Source organism: Lithobates pipiens, unplaced genomic scaffold (assembly GCF_037356315.1).
Source record: "Lithobates pipiens isolate NorthernLeopardFrog02 unplaced genomic scaffold, aLitPip1_a1.2 Scaffold_18, whole genome shotgun sequence".
Lineage (NCBI taxonomy): Eukaryota > Metazoa > Chordata > Amphibia > Anura > Ranidae > Lithobates > Lithobates pipiens.
In genome coordinates, this window is record NW_027507758.1 from 492,824,493 (window position 1) to 492,837,486 (window position 12,994).

At 43.3% G+C, this 12,994-nt stretch overlaps 1 protein-coding gene across 3 annotated transcripts in view; it reads left to right on the top strand.

Moving 5' to 3' along the window:
- The first annotated feature begins 7,400 nt into the window (after window positions 1-7,400).
- LOC143988774 (thyroglobulin-like) overlaps window positions 7,401-12,994 on the top strand; it is a 308,918-nt gene continuing 303,324 nt past the window's right edge. For 2 of the 3 annotated variants that reach the window (XM_077488623.1, XM_077488624.1), the window contains exon 1: window positions 7,401-7,547. In XM_077488623.1, coding sequence (XP_077344749.1) covers window positions 7,505-7,547 — 43 coding nt within the window. In that variant the 5' untranslated portion in view covers window positions 7,401-7,504. The remainder of the gene's footprint in view (window positions 7,548-12,994) is intronic. The other variant, XM_077488625.1, reaches the window with a different exon arrangement.

Sequence of the window (12,994 nt, forward strand, 5' to 3'; positions counted from 1 at the left end):
GGCCCAGCAAGGTGTCAATCTCGCCCATGGAGGCAGCGACATTGACCTCCTGCGCTAGTCCCGTCTACCTGAAGCCACGTTCAAAATGAACGGACTTTTCTCTGTGCGGGAAAGTCCGTTCATTTCAAAAGTTTTGAGTCAAAACTACTTTCTAAGTCTGCCGGACTTTTGGGGGAAAAAAAAGTCCGCCGGATAGTCTGATCGTGTGTACGCGGCATAAGAAGGGGTAAAGCGGACATGTTGTTACACCCACCAGAGTTTTGCATTTAGATGTATTTATAACATTATAGTTAGTATATAGTGAAATACAGTACTTACAACTCCGTCTGACTACTTTGATGTTGAATTTTAAAATGAGCAGGGCTGCCGCTGCTTTTAAAATTCAACATCTAAGTAGTCAGACGGAGCTCTAAGTCCTGTATTTCACTATATAAACAGACCTTACTGTTATAAATACGTGTAAAATGCAAAACTCCGGTGGGTGTAACAACATGGCCGCTTTACCTCTTCTTAGTGTATCCTAACTGTGGACGAGTGTGGGGTGTAGCAAGATGGCAGCGACAGAAAGTTTTTTCCTTAAAATTCCCTCCTAAACTTGGGGTGCGTGTTATACACCGGCTCATGCTATACGCCGATAAATACAGTAATGTATAGAAGATAGGGCCCGAAAGTGACTCAAATCCAGGGGCCCCCACTACCCTAAGTCCTGCCCTGATCCTAAGGACTGGATAAAGGAATCCCCAGGTAATGGGTAGGAGGCAAAGCTGACACATGTAACTAACAAGCTGACAGGTTAGATAATTACATAGTTAGCCTGGTTGAAAAAGACACATACAGTTCAACCCACAGAGAAAAAAAACACACACAAAAGGAAAAACTCTATATACACAATCCTTTACACACAGTTGATCTATTCTAGAGGAAGACAAAAAAACAATAAAGCATCTTCTAATTTGCTCCAGCAGGGGAGAAAAATGTGTTCCTGATCCCCCAAGAGGCAATTGGATATTCCCTGGATCAACTTTACCTTTACAGTAAGTATTAGTATCCAGTTATAATTTGTACATTAACCACTTAAGCCCAGACCATTTGGCTGACAAAAGACCAGAGCATTTTTTGCGATTTGGCATTGCGTTGCTTTAACTGACAATTGCACGGTTGTGCGACGTGGCTCCTAAACAAAATTATTGTCCTTTTCTCCCCACAAATAGAGCTTTCTTTTGGTTGTATTTGATCACCTCTGCAGTTTTTATTTTTTGTGCTATAAACAAAAAAATAGCGTAAATTTTGAAAAAAAAACACATTATTTTTTACTTTTTGCTATAATAAATATCCCCAAAAAATATATAAAAAATATTTTTTTTCCTCAGTTTAGGCCGATACGTATTCTTCTACATATTTTTGGTAAAAAAAAATTGCAATAGGCGTTTATTGATTGGTTTGAGCAAAAGTTATAGCATCTACTAAATAGGGTATAGTTTTATGGCATTTTTATTAATATTTTTATTTCTAGTAATGGCGGTGAACAGCGATTTTTATCATGATTGCGACATTATGGCGGACACATTGGACACCTTTGGTGCCATTTTGGGACCATTCACATTTATACAGCGATCAGTGCGATTAAAAATGCATTGATTACTGTGTAAATGTGACTGGCAATGAAGGGGTTAACCACTAGGGAGCGCTGTATGGGTTAAGTGTGTCCTAGGGAGTGATTCTAACTGTGGGGGGAAGGGGCTATGTGTGACACATCACTGATCATCGCTCCCGATTACAGGAAGCTGTGATCAGTGTCACTAGGCAGAACTGGGAAATGCTTGTTTTGGAGGTTAAATCTCTTTTTCTCCAGACGTGAAGCGTGCCTCCTTGTCCTATGTGATGACCCTAAAGTGAATAACTCAACACCAAGTTCACTACTGAATATAGACCACTTACAGTGCCTTGGAAAAGTATTCATACCCTTTGAAAATGTTGTCATGCTACAACCAAAAACGTAAATGTATTTTATTAAAATTTTTTGTGATAAACCAACACAGAGTGGCACATAATTGTCAAGTGGAAGGAAAATTATGAATAGTTTTCACATCTGAAAAGCGTGGTGTGCATTTGTATTCAGCCCCCTTTACTCTGATACTCCTAACTAAAATCTAGTGGAAGCAATTACCTTTAGAAGTCACCAAATTAGTAAATAAAGTCCACCTGTATGTAGTTTAATCTCAGCATCAATACAGCTGTTCTGTGAAGTCCTCAGAGGTTTGTTAGAGAACCTTAGTGAACAAACAGCATAATTTCATAAAGTTCAATTAGCCACCACGTGGTATGAGGTGGTGAATTGCCTCTCACTGTGTTGCACTGAAAAAAAGTACTGCCTGCAACATAGTGAGGGGCAACAGGACATAGGAGAAACAAGGAATTTTGCATTGTCATGCAGTGGGACTATGATGCAATAGCCTCAACTTATAGTTTGGGCTTAATCCAATTAACTTAATGGTTTATTATATTGCAGAGGGAGAGGAAGTCAAGGGGAACTTAGTTCCTCTATGGTTTCCAGGGTCACAGGGGGCTGCTATCCATATGGATTCTGGCACCCCATGTGACTCTAGTGGCCATCTTGGGTCAGGCAGAGTGTATCTAAGACCCTGGCTCACTGGCTTGGCATGCATTTCCCGTGTGAGTACCCTTATCTATATGTGTATTAAAACTTACTAACTTGCTACATTTAGATTGGCACCTGTTCATTCTCCTCCAATTTTCCTGTGTAGCTAGAGTCGGCGGCAGGCAACCTGTCTGACAGGGAAAGGGCTTGGCGTCAGGGAGAGGTTCAGGAGGAGTAGGGAAAGTGCGGAACCCGTTATCCTATCTGGAAGCCTCCCACTTGGGTACGAACTGGCCAGGCTTCATTCCACCCCACAAGACAGATGCTGTCAGCACACCTGAAGCCTATTTCTATTGACAAATCGCTGTTACATGCTATGAGTGCTCCTGGTTGGGTTGCCTTCCCACCAGGCCTGTCCTGTATTGCAGATCTTTAGTTAGAATATAATAATGTTTCTTTGCACTGAAACTTTGAGCCTTTTTCTGCCACTGCACCTACCCACAAACCTCACACAGACTGTGTCCTTGGTGGGAATTGACCCCAGGATACCAGTGCTGCACATCAAAATTATTATCACTTATTCATCTGGCTGTCTATGTTACAAACACCCAGATATGTGTAAGATCATTGGTCAAGGTACTCCTTTTGACTGCTCCATATATATTTTATGTCATTATTAAAGCATTGCATGCCCTTACATTTTCCAAGCCAGGGGACATTTCAGTCTCTTGGTATTTCCTGAGAATTGTAATATTTGCTATTTAAAGGGTGTCTGAGAAAAATACAAAGAAAGGCTGAGGCTGCTAAAGTTGACCCACTAAAAATGCTAGTTTTTTGGCTACCATGCTGAGCCAAGGGCTTTCTGACTGAGCCACTGTACAAGTATACAGATCAAGTACACAGATCCGCTTATGTTAACCACTTGCTTACTGGGCACTTAAACCCCCCTCAGTCCCAGACCAATTTTCAGCTTTCAGCGCTGATGCACTTTGAGTGACAATTACGCGGTCATACAACACTGTACCCAAATGAAATTTTTATCATTTTTTTCCCACAAATAGAGCTTTCTTTTGGTGGTATTTAGTTACAGCTCGGAGTTTTATTTTTTGCTAAACAAACAAAAAAAGATGCAAAAAAAAAAAAAAAAAAATCATGTTTTAATAAAATTTTGCAAACGGGTCATTTTTCTCCTTCATTGAAGTGCGCTGATTAGGCGGCACTGATAGGCTGCATTGGTGGGCACTGATGGGCTGCATTGGTGGGCACTGATGGGCTGCATTGGTGGGCACTGATAGGCTGCACTGGTGGGCACTGATAGGCATAGTTAAGGCGGCACTAATAGGCACAGATAAGGCGGCACCGATGGGCACAGATAAGGCGGCACTGATGGGCAAAGATGGGCACAGATAAGATGGCACGGATGGGTGGCACGGATAAGTGGCACGGATGGGTGGCACGGATGGGCACTGATAGGTACCACAGATAGATGGGACTGATGGGCACTGATAGGTGGCACTGATAGGTGGCTCTGATAGGTGGCACTGCTGGGCACTGATGGGCGGCACTGCTGGGCACTGATGGGCGGCACTGCTGGGCACTGATGGGCGGCACTGGGGTGCAGCACCTTTGAGGCAGATTTTGGTTGGCACTGTGGGTGGCACTGCTGGGTGGCACTGTGGGCACTGCTGGGTGGCACTGTGGGCACTGCTGGGTGGCACTGTGGGCACTATGGGCACTGCTGGGTGGCACTGACAGGGGGGCACTTACTTTATTTCAGGATGGCACTGCGGGTGGCAGGTGGGCACTGGCAGGGGGCAGGTGTCCGCTTGAATTGCTGGCCGTGATCGGGACTGATGTCCCGAACACGGCCGCCGGCGATCGGCTTTTTTTTTTCTCCTCGCGCTGTCAGCGCGAGGAGGAATACTAGCCGATTACCGGCTCCGTTTTATCACATGATCAGCTGTCATTGGCTGACAGCTGATCACGTGATACGGGGTCGGGATCGACCCCTTACACGGATCGGTGATCAGGCGAGTCTCACGGACTCGCCGATCACAGAGCGCGCAGGCCGCTCGTAACCGGGACGACGTCAATAGACGTAGTCCCGGCAATCTAGGTCCGCGCTAATGCCGTCATTCGGCAATAGCGCGGTACCCAAGTGGTTAAATATTTGTCCTGGGCCAGGGAGTCAGAAATGAATGAAACCATTGAATCGGCATGATAGTCAGGCACATAGCTTTTTCCTTTATATGCTCTATGACTGAGTTGTTTGTGAGGAGCTGGATCTGAACTCGATGGTGGGGGTGAGGATCCATTCATCTTGGGATTAGTTATACACATGCAATTAGCTTCTCTAAGGTTGGGGGTCTGGTAAGTGCATATTACCTACCTTTTATGCTGGGTTCCCTGGATCTGTGGGCTTACTTCATGTCTGGAATTTATTAATGTAAAGTGTGGAAGGCACGGACACATCTTAAATAGGATCTTTTTTTTTTTTAAACATAGGTTTTTATTAAACATACGGTGCATACATGGTATATTGACGTCATATACATACTCAAAAAAGATTTTGCATTGCATAGTTCAGATAAGATATAAAGGAAAGCAGGTACCTTCGTTAAAAGGATGAGTTCTATAAAAGCATATAGTACAATAAATGGAGCATCACATTCAACTGTACATGGCATAATAGTTGCTTCAATTTACTGTGGTTTTGCTACGCTATACACAGGTATCAGACTCTTGTAACCAACGGTCCCATATCTTATTGTACTTATCGGGGCAGCCTCTGTAAATGTATATACATTTTTTGTAAGGTAAAGTAGTATTCACTTCAAGTTTCCACTCTAACATCCCTGGGGGTGATTGTCTTATCCATTTTTTGGCTATTATTTTCCTAGCTGAGAATAGTGTCTCATGCAGAGATAAAAAACAAAAAACCAAGTTGTACCGGCGCTCAACCTTCCCCCTTCTGTGCTTAAGGGTCCGCTGCAATCCCAGTCCTAGTCCTCCCCCCAGAAAAACCAGGGAAAGTAAATGATGTATATATATCTTTAGAGGATTGCGCCTCCCACTCACTATTTTAACTACCCCCTTCTCAATAGATTACACTTAATAATACATACATTCACTAAATAATCACTGTGCCCCCATATCATCCAAAATATATACACAAGACATTATTTTATATTTGAAAAAAATATAGCGTTCTTATTGTGCGATATTTTAATTCGATTGCTCCAACTGTGCCGTATTAATCACCGTTCATCTTCTAATCAAAAGTCCACTTGTGTCAACTAAAATAACCAAATCTGTGCCACCGTCACCAAGCAGAATGGCCACTCACCAGATGTCCCCAATCAGTAAGCCTTCGGTTCATTCAACGGATAACCAATCCACAATGCATTCCTCCCTTTAGCAATTCCTCAACGTCCGTATATTCATACAAAATTAAATGGAACCAATATAGTGTAAAACCGTTTTAACTTTAATGGAAAATCAATAAAAAAACGTATTGCACTCACATTTCAATGTGTCTATCGGCCGACACCAAGCCTTTCCAGCAATGAGAAAACCGTTCTAAAATCGGGCAAGCCACTGATGTTCCGCAGGTGGTGATAGTCTCCCTCCACTGGGCCGACCTGTTCCTGGCTTGTATTCAAGGACCGTATGTCTCCCACAACTCCTACGCGTTTCGCATTTGAGCGCCGTCAGGAAGCTGCATGCTGCAAGCTCATGCAGAAATAGGATCTTTAATCTTAAAAAAATTAAAATAAAAAAATGGAAAAACATTGTAGCTGCTGACTTTTTATAAAAAGGACACTTACCCATCCAAGGATTTAGCACCGTCTTCACCAGGGCGGATTCTTTGCGCGTCTTCGTGTCTCTGGTACCGACATTTTTACTAAGAGAAGCAGGCTGTGATTCCTTGTGGCTTCACAGCTGGCTTCCCACTGCACGTGCGCAAGCCACACTGCACTTTGTGAATGGTCCCGCAGCCTTCTGGAACACGTAACACATCCCAGAATGTAGCGCGGGGGGGACTTCTGCTCTGATTGCCTAGGTGGCTAGACCGGAAGTGGGAGCAGATACCTGTTAAAACTCGGTGCCTGCACCCCCCCCCCCAAAAAAAAAGCCTCCAAAAGAGTAGGGGGGAAGGAGGTGCTAAAGTGGAACTTCTCTATTAGGGTTCCACTTTAATTATTGCATTTACCGTGTTTTCATTCTATTCAATTTTGCACTTACTTCATTAACTTTTTGTGAATCATTATGCACATGGGACATTTTTTATTATATTTATTTACTGATAAATATATATATGTACAGTATATAAGAACTGATTTGTTAAATGATTTATGTTTATTAGTACTGAAGTTTGCACAAGGGATTTTTTTTGACAAATTTAAATGTATGTGAAATTTGGTTTGCTATTTCTTCACGTGCACTAAGTAGATGTTTACAGGTGGATTTGTGGCTAGTACTGATTAACCTAATTCATTTCATGTATTTATTGATATATGACTAATTGTGTTGCTGCAATTTGTTTCTATATGTACATACTATAGATCAGCTCTTGTTGAATATTTGTCCGTGTCAGGGAGTCAGAAAGTAATAAATCCATTGAATCAGCATGATAGCCAGGAACATAACTTTTTCAAAAGAGCAGCAAAATCTTTTTCTGTCAACACTGGTTGTGATGAACAATCCAAAATTGGACCTGGCAGGACTAGTATGCTGTTTTTGAGAAGTCTTTGTGTAAAGAAAACAGTGTCTATTTACAGATACCAAGGGTCAAGGACAATGGGTCTACACGATCGCCCACTCATCATCTCATATAAAAGAGTGAGCTGTGACAATATGTGAAAATTGAAGTGCTATAGCAGGGCAGAGGAGGCACTGAGAAGGATGGCTCCGACTTTCCAAACAGCCCTATTTTTCACCATCATTGGTAAGTACAGCTGTTATTTCTAAGTGGGAATTTCAGCAATGTTCACATAGATATGTGTAGCTATATACAAAGGTGCAATTAATAAGCCCATAAGTGGTTTTAGGAACAAATGTAAAGCGGACTGTCTGACGAACAAAGTCTTACGGAATTTCCGAAATTTTGTCCGTTCAAACTTGGTTTTGTCCGTCCAAACTTGGTTTCAGCGGACAGTCCGCTCGTGTGTAGGCAAGTTGGACGAACTAAGTATGGCGCATGCTCAGAAAGGATTTACACGGCCGAAGGTTGCATTGCAGTGTATAGGACGTCGATTTTCTAGTCCCGTCGTACGTGCTGTACACGTCATCGCGCACGCTTTCAGCGGACTGTCTGCTCATCGTGTGTGGTCAAGTCCGTTCATGCAAATTTTGAACGGACTGTCTGTCGGATTGTCTGACGAACTTAGTTGGGCAGACAACCCGCCCGTGTGTACGCGGCCTAAGGACCAGAGGTCTTTTTACAATTTCGCACTGCACTGCTTTAACTGGTAATTGCGCGGTCATGCAATGTTGTACCCAAACGAAATTTGCGTCCTTTTCTTCCCACAAATAGAGCTTTCTTTTGATGGTATTTTATTGCCTCTGAGATTGTAATTTTTTACGATATAAATGGAAAAAGACTGAAAATTTTGAAAAAAAAAAGATATTTTCTATTTTTGTTATAAGAAAAATCGAATAAACTCAATTTTATTCATACATTTGGGCCAAAATTTATTCAGCCACATGTCTTTAGTAAAAAAAAGTCAATAAGCGTATATTTATGGGTTTGCGCAAAAGTTATAGCGTCTACAAACTAGAGTACATTTTCTGGAATTTACACAGCTTTTAATTTATGACTGCCTATTTCATTTCTTGAGATGCTAAAATGGCAGGGCAGTACAACCCCCCCCCCCCCCAAATGACCCCATTTTGGAAAGTAGACACCCCAAGGAAATTGCTGAGAGGCATGTTGAGCCCATTGAATATTTTTTTTTTTTGTCCCAAGTGATTGAATAATGACAAAAAAAAAAAGTTTATAAAAAGTTGTCACTAAATGGTATATTTCTCACACATTCCATAGTTATAAGTGGAATTGCACCCCAAAATATATTCTGCTGATTCTCCTGAGTACGGGGATACCACATATGTGGGACTTTTTGGGAGTCTAGCCACGTACGGGGCCCCGAAAACCAATCACTGCCTTCAGGATTTCTAAGGGTGCAAATTTTTGATTTCACTCCTCACTACCTATCACGGTTTCGAAGGCCATAAAATGCCAAAATAACACCCCCCCCATGACCCCATTTTGGAAAGCAGACACCCCAAGCTATTTACTGAGAGGCATGTTGAGTCCATGGAATATTTTAAATTTTGCCACAATTTGTGGGAATATTACAAACTTTTTTTTTTTTGCACAAAGTTGTCACTAAATGATATATTGCTCACACATGCTATGGGTATATTTGAAATTATACCCCAAAATACATTCTGCTGCTTCTCCTGAGTACGGGGATACCACATGTGGGGGAATTTTTGGGAGCCTAGCCGCGTACGGGACCCCGAAAAACCAAGCACCGCCTTCAGGATTTAAATATAAAACGCTACCAAAAAAAACTGTTAGCAATCGCACGGATCAGGCCTGACTCTGCGAACGCTGCAGTTATGTGTTTAGTGTTTTGTAAGTGACAGTGATCGATCGATATTGCACTTGAGCGGGCTGGGCGGAGGGGCAAAATGCAGGTGCTAGCAGGTATCTGGACTGATCCCGCTAACAATGCGTTTTTTTGGAACCCTAAACTGCTGGGGACGCTAGTATAGACCTGATCAGATCAGATATTGATCTGTTCAGATACTATAACACTACGGGAGGTGTATGCTTTGCGCGTGGGTGTTAGCGGTACTGGCACTAACCTAGCGCTGCCTGGGGCGACGCAGACCCTATCTGACCCTAAAACCTAATTGATATCACCCGCCGGGTGATCAGGGGGTTAAACTTTTATTGGGTAATAAATGGTGGGTGCCCTGATGCTATAAAAAGCAAACTAACTAACTAGCGTCACCCGTAACACTTATACAGTGATCACTGGTGAAAGGGTTAACTAGGGGCAATCAGGGGGTTAAAACCTTTATTAGGTAGTATATGGGGGTCCCTGACGCTATATAAAAACCTGAGGGGGAACCTAAATAACTAACTGGCTATCCAGCATCACCAGTGACACTTATACGGTGATCGCTGGTGAAAGGGTTAACTCTAGGGGCAATCAGGGGGTTAAAATCTTTATTAGGTTGTATATGGGGGTACCTAACGCTATAAAAACCTGGCGGTGAACCTAAAAAATAACTAGATACCTAGCGGCACCAGTGACACTAATGCAGCGATCAGAAAAACGAGCGCTTAGTGACACTGGCAAAAGGGGGTGAAAGGGTTACCTGGGGGGCAATCAGGGGGTTAAACCTTTATTGGGGGGGTAGGGGGCTACCCTGGACCTAACACTAACTGCCCTGACAGTTTTTACAGTTACAACTGACGCTAAATGCAGTGATCAGTAAATAAATGATCACTGCAATCAGTGACACTGTGACTGGGGGGGGGGGGGGGGGCAGGGGGGTGATCAGGGGGTGACTGGGGGTTAAAGTGTGCCTATATGTACCTACATGTCAGTGTAGTGTTGGTGCACTTACTGGGATGTCTTCTCTCCTTGCCGTCTGGTCAAAAAGACCGCCTCGAGGAATGGCATCACTTCCTCCTGTCTGTGTTTTCACTACACAGACACGGGAAGCTTCTCATTCGCCAGGAGCGATTGAGAGGGGATGGCCAGAAACCAACGGCCACCCCCTCATCCCGGATCGCTCCTGAAGCGAAACGGACCACCGCAGCCAGAGGGAGGGGGTCCGATCGGACCCCCCACCCGCTGGAAGGCAGGCACGTACGGGTCGTGCTTGTGCCTGTCCGTGCCATTTTGATGACGTATAATTACATGCGGCGGTCCTAAAGTGGATATATTGATGGGATATTAAATAGGCTGACATCAAAACCCAATTGTTTAATGATTGACATTGCCTATAAATATAGTTAGTCATCAAGTTATTTAGAGGGTATGCAAACCCAAAATCAATTTTCAGTATGTATCGCTTCATTTCCTACTGAATACAGCATATAAAAGTTTGTGACCCTCTTACAAAATGTCTTACCTGGAGAACCTGACAGTAAAGCACTTCCTGTTGCTGGCTGACAACACTAAAGCTGGCCATACATAGATCAGAATTTGATCTATGAGTGCAGTGATTGTCCATTGATCAACTTGGGTACAACCAGCCATTCAGGTTTTTTACGTGCGATTACTGCCAGCGGCTATAGCCACTAGCAGTAAACATTGTGTCCATGTGCCCCCCCTTCCTGCTGACAGAATACATGCAATGGAGGCATTCCCCCATGAACACTGTCTGAGTGGGTCTGTGCAAGGAAGGGCATTGTGATGAAAAAAGCTCTTTGGTCTCCCAGTTACTGAAGTGGACTGACCACTCAGGGCTGCAGAATCCCCCCGTACAATGCCTGGAGCTATGGGGAATATAAAGGCCTCTCGAGTCAAGGAATACCCCTCCTGATATTAAACTGTGTAATGGTGAGCTGTAGATATGGCCAGGGTTACTGACCCCCCTATATCTGAAATGTATATGTAGTGGTACCCCTGTAGGGCTGCTGTGTGTAGTAGTTCCACCTGTCACCCTGCTCCACCCGGCATTCACTTCCAGTCATTCTCCACTAGACAATGAACAGCTTGACATCAGCTTGTTTTTGTTGTTTTATTGAGGGATTCAACTTGTATGGGGTAAAAGAATATGGGATGCCCAGATCATTAGTAGGGATGAGCCGAACACCCCCCCGGTTCGGTTCGCACCAGAACTTTCGAACAGACCCCAAATTCGAACGAACTTTAGAACCCCATTGAAGTCTATGGGACTCGAACGTTCGAAATTAAAAGTGCTAATTTTAACTACTAATATGCAAGATACTGTCCTAAAAAGGGTTTGGGGACCTGGCTCCTGCCCCAGGGGACATGAGTCAATGCCTAAAATGTTTTTAAAAATGGCCGTTTTGGCAGGAGCACTGATTTTAATGACGATTAAAGTGAAAAAAAAAGTGAAATATTCCTTTAAATATGGTGCCTGGGGGGTGTCTGTAGTATGCCTGTGAAGTGCCACGTGTTTCCCGTGTTTAGAACAGTCCCTGCACAAAATGACATTAAACAGAAATAACATCATTGAAAACTGCTTGCGGTTTTAATGTTATATCTGGTTCCTGCAATATGGTTGAAAATCATTGCGAAAAATGACATGGGTAGCCCTCCCTGCCCATTACCAGCCCCTTTGGGTCTTGTACGCATATTAAGGGGAACCCCGTACCCATATTAAAAAAAGGAAATGCGTGTGGCCCCCAGGCCCTATATACTCAGAACAGCAGTATACAGGCGGTGCAAGCAAGACAGGGACTGTGTAGGTTTGTTGTGTTAAGTTGAATCTGTTTGTAATTTTCAACTGGTACATTTTTAAAGTGTAGCTCCACTCAAAAAAACAATTTTTAAGCTTTTTGGAAAACATAGGGAAGGGTTATCACCCCTGTATAATTTGTTTTGTCGTACATCTTTTTTCATCTCACTTGCTGTTGTCTCCTTCCATTTGCAAGTAGGAGATGTTTGTAAGTTGGATGTTTGAAAGTAGGGGCCGGCCCTATATGCTCTGCAGAAATGGCGGAACAAGGTGTTGGTTTTGCCACAACATTGTAAGCCCTCAAAGTGACTCTTGGTGGGTGCTGGAGCGCCCTGCTGTGAACGATTATATCAAGAATTGTAATTACATGCCATTGTTGAACAGTGGTAGAAAAATTTACCTTTGGTGGTTGTGGTGCTGGTGCCACAACACTATAAGTCCTCACAGTTACTCTGGGTGGGCACAGGAACGGGCCCTCCTGTGAAATATTATATCAAGAATTGTAATTACATGTCCCTGTTAAACAGGAGCAGAAAAATTGGGTCTTAGGCACTGGTGCTGGTGCCACGACACTGCAACCTCTCCCACATACTCTAGTTTTATTGCAGGAATTAGCCCTGCTGCAAAGCATTGCATCAAAAATTGTACTTAAACGCCCCTGTTAAACAGGGGCAGAAAAATTGGGCCTTAGGCACTGGTGCTGGTGCCACCACACTGCAACCTCTCCCATATACTCTAGTTTTATTGCAGGAATTAGCCCTGCTGCAAAGCATTGCATCAAAAATTGTACTTAAACGCCCCTGTTAAACAGGGGCAGAAAAATTGGGCCTTAGGCACTGGTGCTGGTGCCACCACACTGCAACCTCTCCCATATACTCTAGTTTTATTGCAGGAATTAGCCCTGCTGCAAAGCATTGCATCAAAAATTGTAATTAAACGCCCCTG